Consider the following 20,471-nt stretch of genomic DNA (forward strand, 5'->3'; position numbering starts at 1 on the left):
CATTATTTCTCACAATCACCCACATCCCTTTTCATCAAATTATCTTCCATTATTCAATTATTCCCTGACGGTATTATCCATTATTACAGTTTTGTTTTGTGTAGGACAGAAATCTGTGCATCATATGGTTCCCATGGTAACAGGCATATCCAACCCAAATAGGCTGATGGCCTCTGTTAGACATTGTTTGAAAACTTCATAAAGTCCACGGTGGCGGAGTCCATCGTTATTTACCAACCTTATAATGGACTGACTTTTTACTGACTTGGAATCTTTACTCGTTGTAAATGTCACTGATCCTCAAACTAAAACCTTCGGAAATACAGCTTTGCCACCAACCCAGGACATGAAGAGGGTTGCACTGTAGTACGTAGGATTTTGGCAGATACCGATTGCACGTGTTGCCAATGATGATGAGCCAGGAGGAAGAGGTGGTGAGAAAAATGCCGTTCACAGCTCCAAAAACCCATCTGAGATAAATAATATCTGCATCCTGGGCAGGAATAGCGCAACACAACAGTCTTTCTCACCTGTTTGTTGTGTAAATGACATTACGTGGCGTTAGAAACTGCTGTTGGACGAGGTGTGATATCTGATACTACCATGTTTTTCCCCAATCAGAGGCGGTGGAAAACATTTAGCTTGGAAGTGGGGGCAACCGACTCCTAATTACCGATTTCCAAGTTCCCATGGAATGCAACATAAGGCCTAAGCAATTGTCATTTCAACACATAATGATGTATTTAATTATTAAACGCCCAAATAGCATCTTCAGTGTTCCAGTCTCACACCAAAACCCTAACTTCCAGATAGACTCAGTCGGAGAAAGAAAATAATGTTTGTATGGATCCACGAGTTCAGCCCAAAATGGTTAAATATTTTATTGTGCTTCCAGATGGACCCCCAGCCGGATCCACAGTGACCACCTCTCCAGGCTTCTCCACTCCACCGCAGCGTCGACATGACAGCAGAGAAGGTCGGAGGTCAGGGGGTTATTATGGATTGTTTCAGGTCGGGAGGAGATGGGTAAGAGTCTCGCGGGCGGCTCAAATGTCAGCTGCATCTTTAATGCGGCGTCGACTGGGAGCTCAAGCTGTCAATGTCACAATATATATATATATAGAGCCGTCCCCTTCAGCCCCACAGTCAAAATTACAACGGATTATCCGGTCCCGGTGTTTCCAAAGCAGAGCTGAGGGGTGGATGGGACTGTGGATGTGACTGCGACTGTGACTGTGGGGTATGGTTCTTTTCCATCCCTGGACACCCAGAGCAAGGCCACAGCCAAGCTGGTAGAGCTCTGCCACGTCCCGGGGTCCACTAACAACATGCACAACACCTTCCCTATCTGCCTTGGTCAAGCTATGCTGTGAGGGCACAGCGCCACCTGGTCAATAAGGTACGCCACTGCAGTCTGACATGGCGATTCTCAACCTTTTTCCATTAAGTACCCTCATTTTCATTAGGCCACGGACCGCAAGGGCTAGAAATGATTTAGCCCAAACCTCCATGCCTGTCTTCACTATAGTTAGGGAGATAACAGTGAAACTAGGATCAAAACTGTTTATTCAAACAGATTATTGCACAGTCTCTAACCTCATGTAATTTCAATAATAGTAAAGTTTAATTATTAACCATTATGCTGGGGACCCGCTTGAGCCTCTTGCGGGACCACGGGGAGGTCCCCTGAATTGCCTAATAATATAAAATAAAAATACACATTACACATACACATAATCAGGGAAAAAACCTCTGTTATATTCTATTTTATTCTGTCAAATCTTCTGAAAACATCAAATACAATGTGGCCTCTGGGCCTGGGGTTTGAGGCCCCTGACCCAAAGCTGAAGTTCACCAGAGAAGTTCTGGTGATTTTCTGCCCCTAAAATAGTTTCAAGGTGAAGATAAAAGTAAAAAAATAAAACAATACTTTTGATATGAATTTAGGGACACCTAAGCTATCGCCAGCCACAGTATTATTATTATTTATTTTTTTACAATTTCCATCATTGCAAACATTAAAACAGGACTTTTCTCATCTTGCTTTTCACCTTGGGATAACTTCCAAATCTCCAGTAGAGCTTTAAAGGAGCCTGGTACTCCACCAACCATATATTAAGCCTTGAGCAAAATCCTTCTCTATAATCATATGTGACAGACAAGGGCGTCGCCATTGAGCTGAAAGGGGGAAAAGGAGTCATTAGCAAGGTGAAACTGTCATCCTTTTAGGACGTGTCAGAGAGGGCCCCGAATCTCCAAATGACACAGAGTGAAACTTTGTGGGAGGTAACCATGTACGGAAGGACACGGTGAACTTTCCTCTTGTACTCACAAAACCAGCTTAATTCATATCTATGTATTCATGTTCCCTGTTTATGGTTTCTACTGCTCCCCAGGTCAAATACTGTGGCAATGCATGATATAAATTAAACCAATAGGGCTGTTACAATCATGACATTTTAATTGGACAAACATATAATAATAATAATAATAATAATAATAATAATAATAATAATAATAATAATAATAATAATAATAATAATGATAATAATAATAATAATGATAATAATAATATATACAAATCTGAATTTATTTATTAAAATAAAATATAATAATAATTAATAATTGAATTATCTATACATGTCTACCCATAGCAGAGCTATCTATTCACATTAAACATTGGAAATGTAAAATTTGGTAGTTACCCTTGACGTTTGAATGGAAACATATGATTTTGGAGTCTAACCATTTTACAAAAACATTACGATCAGATCAAATAATAGTCATCAGGCCATTAAGGAATAGTTGTGACTGCTCTAATCAAATATCATAATTTCACGGTTTTTGCCTTATTTAAATGTTGCTTGAAGCCAAGGTACAAGGTTATTTTCCAGACCCTGATGTCTTCATCTACGATGGAAGATTTGGTGACACCCTCTGGAGGCCGTGGCCTCCCCCCCAACTTCACAGTATATATTGAATGCACAGGCCTATTCGAAGTGGTAATCCGCAAGAATATTTTGTTTAAAAGGATGTATATATATATATATTTGATAGGTAATAAAATGTGGCATATCTTGATAAATATTCAGTGCTTTCAGTTTCCCTACTTTTTACAGTTGTTCTGCTGCTGTTTCCCACCCAGACACCCAGGGGGGGTGAGGCCTTCCTCCTTAAGTTCTGCTGCACTGCAGTGGACTTTAGCTGAACTACACCACCTCAATGGAAAAATGCAAGATTTGCTCTGTGACTTGTTTTTTATAGTATTTGTTTCCTAGTCATCATCATACTCACGATCAATATCAGGATTGCATATTTAAATTTCTATTTTATGTTTCAATCAATGACCTGGTAGGTTCACTCTACCTTTATAGATTCAACCTTCTTTCATTTCATCCATTTTGCTTGTTTGCAGTTTTCATTATTCATCATTATTATTATTATTATTATTATTATTATTATTATTATTATTATTATTATTATTATTATTATTATTATTATTTTATTTATTTTTTTATTTTTTTAATTATTGCTGTTGTTTTGCTGTAGCATCTCATCTTGTATGTACAGTATGTGTGAGTTTGTGCATGCGTGAAAACCTCAATATTCTGGTGAAAACCGAGAAAATTGCATTTCTTAAAATGCAGATCTATAAATAAATATAATGCAAACATATGAGCAAGGGGGCGCCACAATCGCGATTGTGGGTTCTATAATTATATAGAAATGATTTAGCCCAAACCTCCATGCCTGTCTTCACTATAGTTAGGGAGATAACAGTGAAACTAGGATCAAAACTGTTTATTCAAACAGATTATTGCACAGTCTCTAACCTCATGTAATTTCAATAATAGTAAAGTTTAATTATTAACCATTATGCTGGGGACCCGCTTAAGCCTCTTGCTGGATCACGGGGAGGTCCCCTGAATTGCCTAATAATATAAAATAAAAATACACATTATACATACACATAATCAGGGAAAAAACCTCTGTTATATTCTATTTTATTCTATTAAATCTTCTGAAAACATCAAATACAATGTGACCTCTGGGCCTGTGGTTTGAGGCCCCTGACCCAAAGCTGAAGTTCACCAAAGAAGTTCTGGTGATTTTCTGCCCCTAAAATAGTTTTAACCCAGAAATGTAAACATACAATCCTGATATTGATAGTGAGTATGATGATGACTTGGAAACAAATACTGTTTAATAGTAAACAAATTAATAGTATTAATTAATTGTCTGTGTTGCATTAGAAGAACAATCTTTAATCGTCACACAGTACACCACAACACATGCATGCACACACACACACACACACATTTGGATGGTGGCTAGTGAAATGAGGCCTCTGCATTTAACCCATCCTGGCTGGTCCTTCCCTGGCACAGCCAAGTTCAAGTTCAAGTTCAAGAGATTATTTGTCACATACATATACATACGGTCATACATATATGCAGTGAAATGTCATGACACCCGGTGATGACGCACAATAAGCTCTATAAGCTCTAAAAATACAAAAATATACCAAAATGTGCGTAATCGACACAAGGTGCTCGCGCAGGCAGCCGCAAGGGGAGGCGCCACAATCACGATTCTGGGTTCTATAATTACTGGTATAAAGGACTATATACTGGTATAAAGGGGTATAGACCGGTATAAAGGGGTCATATAGGACTAGGTGTTATCTTTCTGTGTGGACTGTGATGTTTAGGAGCAGTGAGCAGCATTCGTGGACGCGCCCGGGGACCTGGTGATGAGTGTCCATCGCTGGTCAGACAATGATGTGTGCATGTTTTTGGTGGGGGTCCTTACTGACCTGGACCAGGACCTTCTTGCTGTGAGGCAGGGAGTGCAATGCACTGTGCCACCGTGCCACATGTGAAATTTACAATTAAAAAATTCTACATGAAACTTACCTTGACTTACCTTTTTAGGAGTCACCGGGCAATGTTGCTGCTTCCATTCCCACATACTTCCATTCACAGCCGTACCACGTTCATATGATGTATTAATTAAATGCCCATCACTGAATTCACCATTTGCTTTAATTAAAGTACAGATTTAAAGTAAATTTCCGGCGAGTAACGACACTTGATTTAAAATACATACGTATCTTTCCACTTCGCGTGTGTATATGTATCAACACGTTTCTTCATTGAGAAAAACAACAAGAAAAAGACAAATCATCCAGATGCGGCCATCACCTGCAGCGCCACCTCAGTTAGAGGAGTTAACAGTGACATCTAGTGGCGGCAGATTGAACTGCGCCATCCAAATGATAGCAGGCCTTTCTGTCACATTTTGTTCAAGTAGGCTCATTGCTACAGATTTCACTCCATTAAGAAACACATCATTCTGCTTGCAAATTGTGTGTCTTTTTTATGTTGTGAAAAGTTAATTATAGTAAAACATAGCCAGCATATTTTGCATGATTCCCTACAGCAGATTTTACAAACCTCACTCAGCCAGGCGCAGGCAGTCTGCATGTCCTGCGGATCATTTCTGCCTTAATGGTGTCTGACCGCGTCACATGGATGGAGATCACCTGAGGAAAACGGAACACCGTCCAACAGAGAACACCGACTGAAATGACAGAAGTTCGTACAGATGGAAATACACACATACACAGACACGAACAAGCACACGGACACACACATACTCTTTCTGTGCATGTGTTAATTATCTCTTCCATTGCATGGAGGTATGATACTGAACATTAAACCACGCCCAGCAGCATGGTTAAGGGATGGAAATGGTTAAATATTTGAAATGATAATTGAATGATCTTTGTAAATATCTATTTTACAGTAAATATAATTAACTAGTACTAGCAAATTACGAGTTAGTATTGGTTCAAAAAGATTATTATTCTGATCATTATGATGATGATGATTTTTTTTACAGTACAGTAAATACTTACTTTCTAATAATAAATATTTATCTAACTATAACTATATACGCATAACATTCCCCCCCATATTTCATAATTATCTGAAGTTGTAATGACAGACATTTTCCTCATGATGGCAGTGTTTGCCTCATTTACAACCAGAGGTGAAATAGAATGCCGGGTGACGACTGCAGCCAGAACTTCCCCTTATCCAGACACAGTGGGTTGCAATGATCAGCAGCCCTTGATCTAAATTATGTGACCATTGATGTTTAATTATGTAACAGCCCTTTAACAGGCTTGATGTAATACAGACAGAGTTAAAGACATTGAGTTGAGAGAGAGAGCTACAGAGAGAGAGAGAGAGAGAGAGACTTCAATGCGGTAACAGATCAAAAAGAACAGACAGAGAGGCTCTGAGGATGAGAGAAAATAAGTCTAATAAGCCAAACAGCACAACAGCACAGAAATCATTTGCAGCCATGTAGGGAGGTTTAGCCGGAGAAAAGAGGAATCGCAGACTTGGCGCCAAAGTGGAAAGTTCCATGGGATTTCTCTCTATCTGTGAATCATCCTCCATTTTGAAGTGGAAGCATGAAGGGCCGGCCATGAGCATAGGCCGTATGGGCAGTCGACGAGGGCGCCAATCATCCACGGGGGCGCCAAGCCAAGAAGAGAAAATAAAAATGAAAGAAAATAAAATTATAGAAGAATGTTTTTATATATTTTTAGAATATGCCCAATGGCTGGCAGACAGCCGCTCCGCTCTGATCTCAACCAAGGTCGGACTGTATCGGGAGCACCAGCCGTTTTCCCGGTATGCTGCTTGACAATGGGGTCGATACAACACAAAATATATATTGTGGTGTGTGGCCGAGACAGGACTCAGTGAAGGCGACCCAGACGGTTATTTTTCCTGCCGAGTGGCTCACAATCACTGAGCCTTTATAGAACCTTTCTCTTTATCTTGCAGTTTCTTAACCCTACAGCCAGAAAAAGTGACCTTCTTCCCGCAGCCCTCTCCCTCACTCTTCTCCGTCCGCATCCTCCCTGCACAGAACAATCATAAGCCGCCCTCTCATCACCTCGGCCGATCACCCTCTTTTCTGGACACCTCACCCCAATAAGATGAAGTGATGCAAATAACACAACACACCCCACCGATTTTGACTGTCGTCAAAATTTAAAATGAATAACAAGCAAGGTGTAAAAAAAAAAGTTTATTTGTTGCTGTTGTTGCTTTACTTGAGGGAAAAATGTTTTAAATTTTTTAACATTTTTAAATGTATTTTGTTGGCTCGTTATTTTGTGATTTACTTTCATTAAAAAAAATCATCACAATGCGGGAATAAAGGTCTCTGAAACTAAATTTCTTCTGATAGTTATGCAGTGTGCATGGGAGCGAAGAATGCCCCTGTAGGGAATTTTGTGGGGTTTGCACGCTGCGGGGCCTAAAGGGGGCACCTTCTACAGATCATGCTCTAGGGCTCCAAAAAGCCTAGAGACTAGATAGATAGATAGAAATAGATAGAGTCCCAGTGAATCCTCTTCATAATCCATGCTAGTCAGGGAGTAGCTGAAACAATATATCCTCCCAAATCACTGCAATTACTCCCGTGTTCAATGGCTCTAACATTGACAAAGGTCACATTTGAGGGATTCTATTAACCCATCCCAATTATTTACTCCCATATTAAAATAAAAATTTTGGATAAACAGAGTTTCATTACCCTGATGCTATTGCACTTGGGGTTAATGGCCTTTAATGACTCTCATTATCAAACACATGAAAAAATCTGACATAAAGAACCGGAGTCTCTTTGTGAGCACCACACAGAGTCAAGGCTGCTCCGTTCAGGGGAGAATATTTTTTGATGGCCCCTCGTGGATATTTCAAATAGTCACTCTTCAAAGCGCCGTGAACAAAAGGGCAAACATGAGGCCGGCAATAAGCGAGGATTATTATGTGATTTGTGGGATTGTGTTTTTTGTATGGGTCTAAAGATTTAGGCACAAATCAATCAATAGCCGGAATTGCATGTGCATGGAGAGCTGAGAAAAATAAGCAGCGTTAAATACAAACCAATATACTGTAGTTCAGATACAAGATACAATCATTTTCCTGTGGACAACCTGCAATTCCTTCGTTGACCCCTAGGGGTTTGCGGAGCGCGCTTTGCGAACCTCTGACACAAATTAGAACAGGTCGTTATTGGCTGGGGATTGCTGGGGATTATATATATATATATATATATATATATATATATATATATGCATTGCACTGCTGCCTCACAGCAAGAAGGTCCTGGGTTCGATTCCCGCCTGGGGAGCTGTTGGCACCGTGCTCCGGCGGGTTATCTCCCAAAATAGGAGCCTTTCTGTGTGGAGTTTGCATGTTCTCCCCGTGCTCACATGGGTGTTTCCTCCACCTCACGTCAGTAAGGACCCCCACCAAAAACATGCACCCGTCATCGTCTGACCAGCGATGGACACTTATCACCTGGTCCCCGGGCGCGTCCACGTATGCTGCCCACTGCTCCTGGCTGTGCCCCCGGAGGAAGGACAAGCCAGGATGGGTCAAAAGCGGAGAATCCATTTCACCGGCCACCATCAAAGCATGTGCGTGTGTGTGTGTGTGTGTGCAAGCATGTGTTGTAGTGTGGTGTGTTGCGTGACGAATAAAGACTGTTTCTTCTTCTTCTTCTTCCTATATATATATATATATATACACACACAGTTTATATATGTGTGTACTGTATATCTATTTTGAATGTTCTCAATGTTTTGGGTGTAACCAGGTCTCACCCTGGAGCCCAGACAGGAACAGAATAAAAACTTGCAGGTGGATACCGAACATTTTCCACGCTCTTAAATATCGTGAAAATATTCCATGATATTCACGATGCCAGTAAAACATTATTGCCCCTGCTTGATTAAGAAACCGCCTCATTCCTTAAAATGTAGTTTTTTTTGGCAATATTTCTTACATGTTTGTAAGCTGTAAGGCTTTTCTTGGAAAATAATGATGCACTGCCTATATTCAAGCCCATTTTGTTTTTATGACAGTGCTGCGCTGTATGAGGAGCGCCGGCGTCTCCACTCTCTCGGAGGATCAAGGTCAAGCGCACCTTGTTGCAGCTGACCTGAGGGGGAGACCCGGAGACAACACAAAGCACTTAGTGCGCTCTAAATGTGCGCCGGCTCCTCCTGGGCGGACAAGACAGCAGCTGTCACCCCTGACATCATCATTACAGTGACATGGACCCTTTTTAAAGTGGAAACCTGGGCAGATGGCGTCCTCAATGAGAGCCTCCGTCCGAATCTTAAGGTGTTTGACGTAGTTGAAACATACCATAACAATCATGTGTTATTCACATTGTTCTGGTTTACTTACGGTCTGGCCTTTACCTACTCACGGTTTGTGCCGCACACACACACACACACGGACACACACACACACACACACACACACACACACACACAAGCATGCACACTCTATGACAAAAAATAAGAACTAGACACACACATCATGAAAATCTTACAATGTATATAATTGACATAGATTCCAGGAACAAACAACAGCAAAATGACACGTTTGTATATTTCCACCTGCTTCTGGCTCCTACCTTCACAATAAAACACAAACTCTCCATAGGCTTTTTCATACAAAAAAGGAAAAAAATGAAACAAAAATAAAAACAAAAGAACAAAAGGAAACCCAGAAATAAAAATCAAAGATTTTCTTTTAATTGGCAACTTTTCCAAAATGCCAGCCACATTCCACTCATGTATTAAAAGTTGTTTATAATGCTCATCTAGGATAAGTGTTTTTATTTTTATTTTTTATTTTTTACTTTTAACGTATTTATCCCGACCTACTGAGTGAGTGTAGGGTTAAAATAAAAATAAAAGAACGCACTGATTTCAGATCAGCGCCCCCCTTGGAGCAACTTTTCTGCCGGCTCCATGGCCCACGTGGGAGCGCTCGGTCGCGCTCGGGGGCCCGGGTCGGTGCGCGCGCAGTTTTTTGTTTTTCTTTTATCGCGACACGGCTGATCCGGAGATTGATCGCCGATCCCTATCAATCTGCGCACATGCACGTCTCGAACCAAACGGCCTTTTTTTTTCCGGAAGGCCAGGACTCACCCTTCGATCAATCGTCTTCTGAGGTCTTTGTGCAGACAATGCCACTTATTGGCCTTATAAAAGTGCAGCGTTTAAAGGGGGTAAAGGGGAGGGGCAGGGGTAACTAATCTATTCAAAGATAAAGGTGGGACGGCGGAAAAGGGGGATGAGGAAGGTATGGGGGGGGGGGGGGGTGTTGTGCAAATTTTGGCCAATGACATTGTGAGGCGCAGCCACTGAAAGAAAGTGAAAAGTTGCGAGTTTCAAAAGTCGTCTTTGAATTTGGAATGTCGCCGTTTTCCGTACGGGAGCCGCTTCATATCGACGGGGACCCACGCAGCGTTTCAACTCTTTGTTTGCCAAAGGGGGCGTCGATTTTTTTTTTGACATTGTGACCCCCGACCCCCTCGGACGGATCAAAACCGGGGGGGGGGGGGGGGGGTGACCGACGGAAAATAATCGAGAAGACGCACGGAACACACGCCCCCGATTAAAACCGTCATCGACAGAGGGGTGAATAAAAAAAAATAAAGAGATCTCCGAACTGCAAAACATTTCTAGGTCGATGACACCGGGGACACGTGGGCCAAGGACGAAGGATTGAGCTCGACGCCAAGGGCGGCGCGGGTCCAATCGCTCACTGAGGCGTCCTGGTGGGAACGGTGTCCCGCCCTCCGACGGGGGGAGAGAGACACCGCTCGTGATTAGTTTTACCCCAACCCTCGCCCCCGCCGTCGGGGGGGGAGGGGGGGGGGGGGGGGCGTTCGCTGGTTTCAAATTTTGGACTTTTTTGAGGAGAAAGAGCATTCGAACAGTTGACCAGACGCCGATTTCAACCCACCTACGTACCTATGCCTCAGCCCCTCCTCCCCCCTTACTTTCCCCCTACAAACCCACTGGGAAATCAAAACGGCCACAGTCACATTTTGGCAACCCGCGACACTCCCCCGGCTGGCATGTTGGTAATTGTAACTGTATTCCCCACACAAAGTACTTTTGAACCGTTTCCCAGAGCGACAGCTTCCCAAACCAGAACAACACATCCCATAACGGAGCTTGCCATGTGTACGACCGAAAGCCCCGTTAGTGGCGGAAAAAAAAAAAAAGGGGGGGCCCGGCCACCTGAATTTCCCTGTAAAATACAGCTTCTTTGCGAGTGCGTAGGTCGTTAGTGGTTAACGTAGTTAATTTTTTCCATCTGCGGAACGCACGCCTCCGTGTTCCTTTCGTAACGTCTACGGCCCAGCAGCGATGGGCTGGAAAGCGGGCAGCCAGTTCAATGTGTTACATCTCAATACTGTCTGCCTCGCTCCAACGCATTAGAACCCTCTCGCTTTGGCCTTCCTTTTCCTACGCCGCCACATGGACACGTCTGCACACACACACACACACACACACACACACACACACACACACACACACACACACACACATAATGACTGTCCCGAGCTCCTACATGGCGATCCCGTTTGAGCGCCTTGACATTTCTTTGAATTTGTACCAGCACATGTCCCCCCGCCCCCAACCCCCAACACTCCCAGTAAGGGTGGCGTGTAATGAAGCACTGTGTCACTGTCACGTCCAATCGCCGCCACGTAAAAAAAAAAAAAAGAAAAAGTAAAAAAAAAAAAGGGGGGAAAAGGCTTTGAAGGTCGTCGTGAATGATGAGCGGATGGAGAGGAGAGGGGGCAGGGGGAGGGGGACGGGGGGAGGGGGGAATTAAGGCGGGGTGTACAGTAGCTGGAGAGAACATGGAGGGTAATGAAAGGACTAAAGAGATATGACATCCAGACATCTCTGTGAACGGCACTAAAGTCCCGCTTTGTGGGGTCGAAACGACGGAGAAGCCGCTGGAGCGAAGCACAGTCGGCAGCGTGAGTTCCCGTAGGACGGCGCGGCGCTGTTGTGCTCCGGCAGGGAATTTTCAATCTCAGGAAAAACGCGTCGTCGTCGTCGGCTGGGGATTGGCGATACCTATCTGAGAAACATACGGCCATTAAATAGCGACATCTGTTTCTGCGCTCCTGCCCAACAAGCAAATAGCGACAAAAGAGAAGACAAAAAAAAAAAAAACAACAACACACGTGACTGCACTCTGATTCCTTTCTGCTCACGGGTACACACATACGTTTGCCTTTTCTCTTTTTTTTTTTAAATGTTATTTCTTTATTTATTTTTTTTACCCCTTCTCCAACCGAGCACGTGCAATCTCTCAATCCTAGCGGCATAGCGTGGCCTAGTGCAGCATGTTGATGTGCTTCTTCTGGACTTGTTCGGAGAAGAAAGCGGGGTGGGCTCCGGAGGGGTGAAGGAATGGGGGGGGGGGGTGGAGGGGTGGATGGAGGGAGGGAAGGAGGGGTGGATGGAGGGATGGAAGGAGGGGTGGATGGAGGGAGGGAAGGAGGGGTGGATGGAGGGATGGAAGGAGGGGTGGATGGAGGGAGGGAAGGAGGGGTGGATGGAGGGATGGATGGGGCGTCGCAGAGGGTCACACGGCTCCCGCGGCAGAGGGACCGTGTCTGCGTGAATGCGATCACAGCTATTATTACAGCTTACACGACTTAAATGACAGAAAAGTGCTGACGCGGAATACGCTCATCCTTCTCCCCGGTTGTGCGTGTGAGTGTGTGTGTGTGTTTGTGTGTGCGTGTGTGTGTAATGATGTTGTGGGTTTAATACCTTAAGAGGTTTGGAGGGTCTTACCCACGGGCCGCGCCGTTTTGGATTATCCTCCTTTAAAACTCGTCAATAGTTTATTTCATTGGAGTTTCCGGGCTTGTGTGAATTTCTTTTTTCTATAAATATTAGGGAGCGGGAGAACCGCTCCGGGGGGGGTCGTTTTTTTTTTTCCTGGATTAACAATAAATAAATAACTGAACTGAACGAAAAGGACGAATTGAAAAGGAGCGACATGACAAAACGTCAGGCTCTAAGGTACCGCGAAAGCCCCCTCCGTTCCGTCCCGTCCCCTCCCCATGGATCTTCAACACCAGCATCCCCCCGTTAGCTCCGTAGTCCCGTGCGCGTTTTTAGGTAACAGCTATAACCTCAAAGAGAACCCCGACACCGGAGAGAGAATAAAAAAAAACGAAACATGAGAAGATGCGAGAGAAGATCAGCTCTAATGGTGTCATGATAATAGCACGAAATGGAAAGACAAGAGCGGAACCGAAAAACAGCTACGAAAAAACTTGTCATTCCATTTGTTTTAAATCTGGGACCCAAAAATAAAGGAAAGTCCGTCGGTATATTTTTTTTCTGGTTTCCTCATATCTCGTTAAATTTTGGCAAAGTAACCCGCGACTTCTCGTCCTGCCCCGGAAGCCGCCCCACCCCCACTCCCACCCCCATGTCCCAAACACAGTCCCGATTGGTTGCAGTCCCCCTGTCGATTATCGTCGGAGGAGCAAAGTGACCACGGGCAGCAGGTGGACGACGACGACGGCGGCGGCGGCGACGCAGGGCAGGTTCCGGCGGGCCGAGCTCTTCACCACCTTCTTGTTTTCCGGAAGGAAGTTGTTGGGTTGTTCCGTGTTGGGGACGATGAGCCAAGGGACCCGGGGGCAGACGTCGTCGGCGCACACCCCGCTCCCCGAACCGCTCACGTCATCGGCTTCACACAGGGGGGATAGAAAAAGGAAGACTCAATCCAATGGCGCCGTTTCAACATTGTATTGCTCACACCTAATGGGGTCGCTTGCTTATACTGCGATATGCCAAATAATTGATGTGAAGTTTGAAGGAAAAGATTTATTATTCGATCATCGGGAGTCAGCACCATTTGGCGAACGGCTGCCAACTGGCAAATCTTGGTCGCCAAAGAACTGGTCATGATTTCCCCCGTTCTACTAGTAGTGAAGTATTGCAGCTCAGCTCGTGCAGTTATTCTCTTAATACTGGATCAATTTAAAAGACTCTTATCCCAATTACTGTGTTCCACCCCCGATGATCTAAAAATAAGATTTAGGTTCAACAATACTGGAATTTTCCTTTAAAACCTGAGGTTAATCCTTCGGCTACCGTATCTGAGCTCCAGCTCCGGCGGAAGCCCCAGATAGAAGGATTAGGCATTCAGTACCAGTGCTCACACAATGAACCTTACATAATGTTGTACAAAATCTGACCTCAATTACTAAAAATGGCATAATGATTTAGGCCAGGGTTTTTTTTTTGTTTTTTTTTCTGCTAACATACCTTCTGTTAAATCCCTGAGCGGCTCTGCAAATGTCACTTTAAATCTTGTGTCATTCAGACATAAAATTCCTCAGATGCACCGTAATAGGCCTCGGAGCTCCAGACTCTCAGGCTTAAAAGAAAAAAAGTTTATCTCATTAAAGAGTGAGTGTTACTTCCCTATTGAGGATGCTTCCGAAGACGCTCTTGAAGGTGATTAGCAGCTAGTTTTTCGTTGTGGAATCGGGGGTGACAACAAAGCAACAGTTACTAGAAGCATCTGCTATGCGGGCGGAGTAGACCATGGACTCACTGGTGTCCTGGAAGTCCACGTCGTTGCCGTTGAGGGCGTTCTTGAGCCTGTGGGTCATGATCTTCAGCTGCATGATCTGCTGCCGTATGGTCATGTCCGGTTTGGTGATGTCGATTTCCACCTCTGGGTTGTTGATCTGACTGGCGAGGCCGTCGCCCATAACCTCAGGGAGGTACCTGACACAGAGAACCGTAACATGATCCATTGACCGGTGCTTCCGTGCCAACATTGGTTTTTGACCGATATGCGTCCATTTTTGTCGATGTCGATTTTGAAATGAATTGCTTTTTACCTGGCCCGGTTCATGCCGTTCCAACATCTGTCCTCAGCCCCGGCTCCGGTGGCCACTCGGTCACTGCAAAGCACGCTGGGAAGAGAAACCCAATATGGCTGCATGTCCTTCAGCCTTCTGGTCACATCGGACACCTTAGGGGGAGAGGATTTTGCGTAAATTTTACCACATTGTTTCAATGGTGCCACAAGCACTGAATCACATCTGTCTCTGTCATTTCTTCCATTTAACCAAAAATAGGGAATTTTGAGAACATAAAAAAACATCTTTTTTTAGACCTTAACATAGGCAGCTCCACTGTGCGGGGTTTAAACTTAGAAATCCATCCATCCATTCATCCATCCAAGCATCCATCCATTAAAAGCAATCATCCTATTTCAAAACTGACCCAGAGGAGTAGATGTAAAAACTTAGTTTAATTAACAAAGTCGAATTGGCTCATTAAACTATCTTTCTGCACAGGGCTGAATGAGCCACTCGAGAGTTGGTAACCTATGGTGGGATACGAACCAGTTGCTCCATCTTGCCGGTGTTGGGTAACACCCTGTCCTCTACAGTAATCTTCCCCCCTCTCAGCGCCTCCTCCTGCGCCGTGGCACTGGTTCCTCCTTCCCTGGGGTTCCCACACGCCTGGAACAACTACGGCAGGGGACGGGCATCCAAGCGAAGAAGGATAAAAGAAGGAAATTTGAAGTGAATAAAGAGGCTAATTGCAATCGGAATGGATTGCGGGAGTAAGATAGTACAATTTGAATAAATTACCAAATTTACTTTGACCAGAACCGATCACAACGCTCTATCTACTTCTAAACATGGCAAGGAGAGGGCTGAAGCGGCGAAGGGTTCAGGCTGTCCCTGTAAACTTTACTCCCTCTCTCACCAAATGTAGATGCGTCACCGGCCAGTATATAACCTTTATTGGTGCCGGAGTTGACAGGCCTGAAATCCAATAACCCTGAAACCACCCCCTCCGAATTGAATCTCGGAATAGAGAGCCTCAGGTATACTTATGCGCCGCTACAACTTAAGCCATTTCGCGGCATTTTCCCCATATCCCCGCAGCAACAGTACAATGAACTTTGTGTGTGTTTGGACAAACATATTGAAGACATGGCGACAGAATGCAATTTCTCTTTTACTCGGCCCCGGGAACAAATCGCAGTGTTGCTACAGCAGATGGAATCACCGTGGAGAAGATGCTTTCTTCGTCCCCATAGGGTTAATTGGCTTTGAGAATGTGATGTGCGGCGCAAGGAGAAATGCATTCAAAGTCAAACTCTCATCCAGTCCTGGCTTGTTTGAAATGGTTCTAAGCCTTTCTGCGTCAATATATAGAGCATCATTTTAACAAAAGGCTGCCTGGGGCCTCCAGTCGCATCAGCTTCATTATAGCATTGAATAGTTACTACGCAATATGTTCATATTGGGGCTGGCAAATGTTAATCCAGCCATTCATTTTTATATCATATTATTTAATTTATCCATTTTCTGTATTTCCCAAATCCACGTCAAACAGGGACTCGAAATTTAAAGTGAGATCAAAAATGCAATACACTGTCCAGTAACTTTGGCAGCCTTGAGAAATACGTATAATTCTCGACCTATTCCACTATTGTCAATATGTGTGATCTTATGGGGATAGTAAATAATGCCCCATACGGGATTTGAGTCGGACTCCAACAGATTATGTAAAGAGGGGATAATCTGTTTTCTACTCGGGTCTTCCATACTATCAAGACTGCGGACGCTGAACTTTCGTCTACGATATCGGCTTAACATTTTCCCCTCGAGATTATAAATTGGCGATCCCCGCGCCAAAACCAACACAACCAGAGTGAGAGTGTGGCCTCTCCACAGCGTGCCAGAAACAGAGGACGCTTTGTTTTTTTTTTTTACTCGTTTCCGATCCCTCACCAAACAACATAACCAGCCACCACTCGATTTTTTTCTGCTTTTCCCAGTGGACTGTTGCTGGTTTTAAGAGTTGCATAAAAAACAGTTGTTGCTCAAACGCTATTAGAAACAGAAGTGAATGGTTGGACCGCTGGCTCCGTCATGACTCATGTCTTTCTATTTAAAAACCAGGTATGTGGAACATTGCAGCAGCGGTGATTTCAGCGCTGGGTTGGGTTGCTAACGCTGTCGAGGGGAAGCGCGGTGATGTGTTAAGAGTAGGGAAGATACCGTAGATAACTGCGATTGACAATTGATGCTCATGTTTTATCTTCATTTTATGCCACTGTTATCACATACATGTATAATAGCGTAATTATAGTGTAATAACACAGATCTACTAAAAATCCATGCATATTGAAACATTAAACTTTGGGTACACAGATAATTTGCCTCTAACCCAACTCGTGGAAACATTTCATTGGAGAATTGATCATTTTACAAAATGATTGCGATTAGCTCAAAGCATTGCATTCAGGTGATTGTGAAATAATTGTGACAGCTCTGCAGGTCACATCATTACAAAGAAATGCTCATCATCTGTATTAAGCGATGCAATAAAGGCATCCAGATAGTTATTTCGGTCAGGAACAAAAGCAATTTGTGTCTGGCTCAGAACCGTCAGCTGAATGGCGTCACGGTCTGTGTCCTCACCTTGCTGTTGACTGTCTCTATGCTCTCCATCATGGAGGAGATGGCTTCTGATATGCGGTTGGGCAGGGTGAGGATCACCGCATCCACGCCCAACGGGCTGCTGAAGCGGCCGGCCACCTGCATCATGGTATCTGTCATTGATACCATGATACCATGAACAGGAGGAAACGGGAGATATCCAACGTAAACACAGCTTGAGAGCGTAAAGATCGATTGCAAATGGTTGCAAAATGAGTCGTTAGTACAGCCGGATGGCTGTGTAATGAAGAATTGAACATTATAGGCAGGTGGAAGTGTGTGTTTTGTGTGTGAGTGTTTACCCGCCAGATGCCTCCACTCTGTGCTGAGGTCGGCCTGGTTGGCCAGGCAGCCCTTCATCACGTTGCTGCAGTAGTTGACGCAGGGCCGGGCTGTGGCCATGCCCCGGCAGTGGGGGCAGTACGTCATTCTCATCATGGCACTCATGCACTCCTGGCTCAACTGCACCTAAAAGAGATAAAAACACAGAAAAAAGTGGTATGCCCTCATCTCGACTAGGGTTACAGAAGTACTAGACTGGGTACTAGTAAGGTGGAGTAGAGTAGAGTAAGCCGACTTAAGCAAGTAAGTAAATAATATCCCCGAATGACAATTTGCTTTACAGATCCTAGACACATGATATACACACCACATACACAATATGCAACAAAGTGGAGGCACATAATGATGACCACAATGGAAAACATGAATGAATAAGTAAATAAACAAATAAGTAAGTGAGAAGGTTAGTAAATACATACAAAAGAAACAAATAAACATACAAGTCAGTCATTAAGTAAGTAATAAATAAATAAATAAACACACACACACACACACGCACACACACACACACACACACACACACACACACACACACACACACACACACACACAACACATACAAAGTAAATAAATAAACAAATATAAATATAAATCAATTGATGAATAAATAAATAAATAAATAAATAAATAAATAAATGCATGACTAGCGGAGCAGAAGTTCACATACTGTACAAGCTGGGGGCCAAACTGCATGATGTATAAGAACAAATTGAATGTGGATACAAAATTTTACTCATTTATTTACGAACCCAGTGGCAGCTGGGATTCAAGAGGTTCTGTACCTGTTGGAACCACAACAGACACAATTGATGAAAAGAACCATAACAAGCCCAAGCTGTTAATTCACCTGCTTTTAACTTCTCAGCGCACACTCTCAGCGCTCGTGGTGATGGCAGTGGGGTCCACCCCCCATGGTGACCTTTATTCACCGACAACACGCTCTCATTTGGAACAGTTTCCTTGGAAACCACTTGTCCAGCAGAATTTCCCTTTTGGTTTGGCGTACCCGCCTGAAAAGAGGGCCCTGACATTCGTACAAACACCCTCGATCCTTCATTCGATCCTTCCTGCCGCTCTCTCCCCGCATCCCTTTATCCCATAAGAGCGCTCCCCCAGGAAAGGGCCTCAGCGCGTCGAAAAACCGAAACTGGGTTAATACCAGTAAGCTCTGTTCACAAGAGAGTGCAGCTATGCATACAAAAACAAAACCAAAGGAAAAGTGTGTGTGTGTGTGTGTGTGTGTGTGTGTGTGTGTGTGTGTGTGTGTGTGTGTGTGGGTGGGTGAGAGAGAGATGGAGAGAGAGAGAGAGAGCGAGAGAGAGAGAGAGAGAGAGAGAGAGGGAGTGAGCCCGACTATGCATACCAAAGTCCTTTAAGCTGACATCTAGGGCAGCCCGCTGCTTTTTTTTTTTTTCCTGGAAGCCGCTCCACTCTTTCGACGGCACAGTCAAAAACCAGCTTTTTTCGACAAATGTATATTCTTTACCTGGCGACAATAACGATCTGCCACGGAAACAAATACCAAAGACACTGTGTGTGTGGGAGTCACTTTTTTGGGAATGAATCAGGAGTCGGTTCCAATCTCAGCACCATGGACAGCGGCTTCGCCCCCTCCTCTAATAGATATTACCCGTCGGTCAAGTCGTCACTGTTTCCATCTTGGATAATTTATGACATGTATCCCTTTGCACTTTGAAAGGCTGTGGCTTAACCTTGTTATAGCAATCATACGCCGCTGCACCAGATAAGGCTGAACTCGAAGTCAACACCAACACGCATTTCTTTCTATGGAATCCAATTATTATTACCACTGAACCAGGAGGCAAAGAGACGAGACCAAGCGAAGAAACAAACAAACAAACACACAAACAAGCAAACAACGCAAGAAACAAAGAAAGGCGGGATGACATTTCCAGACACCGAAAAGTCAAGTAAAAAAAAAAACCCCCAAAAACATGAGTCGCAATCCCCCGTTCTGCCCCCCTCCTTCTCTCCTTCTCCACCCCCTCATCCCTTCCCTTCATCTCTCAATCACTCGTTAGCCGGCGATGAGTCAGACTCACGCTCCTTTGGAGAGAGAGAGAGAGAGAGAGAGGGAGAGAGAGAGAGGGAGAGAGAGAGAGAGAGAGAGAGAGAGAGAGGGGAATAGAGATGAGGGAGGGGGAAGGAGCGGAAATATTTAAAGAGAGGCACGGCCCAAACATGAGTTCGCTCGGCTGTATTAAAAATAAAAAGGGAAAAAAAGGTTCATGGACGGAGCTTTTGGTTGAAGGGCAGGAAAACAGGGGTGGGGTGGGGGGGGGGGGGGGTGAGCAAAACACAGAGGAGGAAGAGGCAGCGATGGCGGACGTTAAAAAGACTTATATCTGGGATCTGGGAATCGCCACAGACAAGAAGGGGAAGGAAGAGATAGCTCCAAAAAACTGATCTGGATGGGCGTTCTAGGCTTTCTGGAAATCAACAGGGGGAGAGGGGCATTAGTATGATTAAAGGTCTGTATTGTCAGGGCTAAATTGGTTAAAAAGCAAACATGTTTTGACTGAAAAGGGTCTATCGGGGCGCGTCACTTTGACCAACACACACACAAAACTAGTGCATTAACTGTGCAATATATAGAATAACACTGTAATAAGTTAATAATTACATACTGTAGAAATAAGCTATACCTAACAGAATATGCCTGTACCCATAATTCAACTTGTGCATCCAAA

The 20,471-nt window shown here is 44.1% G+C and overlaps 1 protein-coding gene across 1 annotated transcript in view; it reads right to left on the reverse strand.

Annotated features, from left to right (window-relative positions):
- Window positions 1-9,420: 9,420 nt before the first annotated feature.
- LOC307238159 (glypican-1-like) overlaps window positions 9,421-20,471 on the reverse strand; it is a 71,923-nt gene continuing 60,872 nt past the window's right edge. The window contains exons 5-10 of the mRNA XM_080011045.1: window positions 17,721-17,886; window positions 17,401-17,531; window positions 15,304-15,432; window positions 14,794-14,927; window positions 14,502-14,677; window positions 9,421-13,628 (exon numbers count right to left, since the gene is read on the reverse strand). Of these exons, the coding sequence (XP_079867171.1) occupies window positions 13,408-13,628; window positions 14,502-14,677; window positions 14,794-14,927; window positions 15,304-15,432; window positions 17,401-17,531; window positions 17,721-17,886 (957 nt within the window). The 3' untranslated portion in view covers window positions 9,421-13,407. The remainder of the gene's footprint in view (window positions 13,629-14,501; window positions 14,678-14,793; window positions 14,928-15,303; window positions 15,433-17,400; window positions 17,532-17,720; window positions 17,887-20,471) is intronic.

Source organism: Zeus faber (genome assembly GCF_960531495.2).
Source record: "Zeus faber genome assembly, chromosome: 12".
NCBI lineage: Eukaryota > Metazoa > Chordata > Actinopteri > Zeiformes > Zeidae > Zeus > Zeus faber.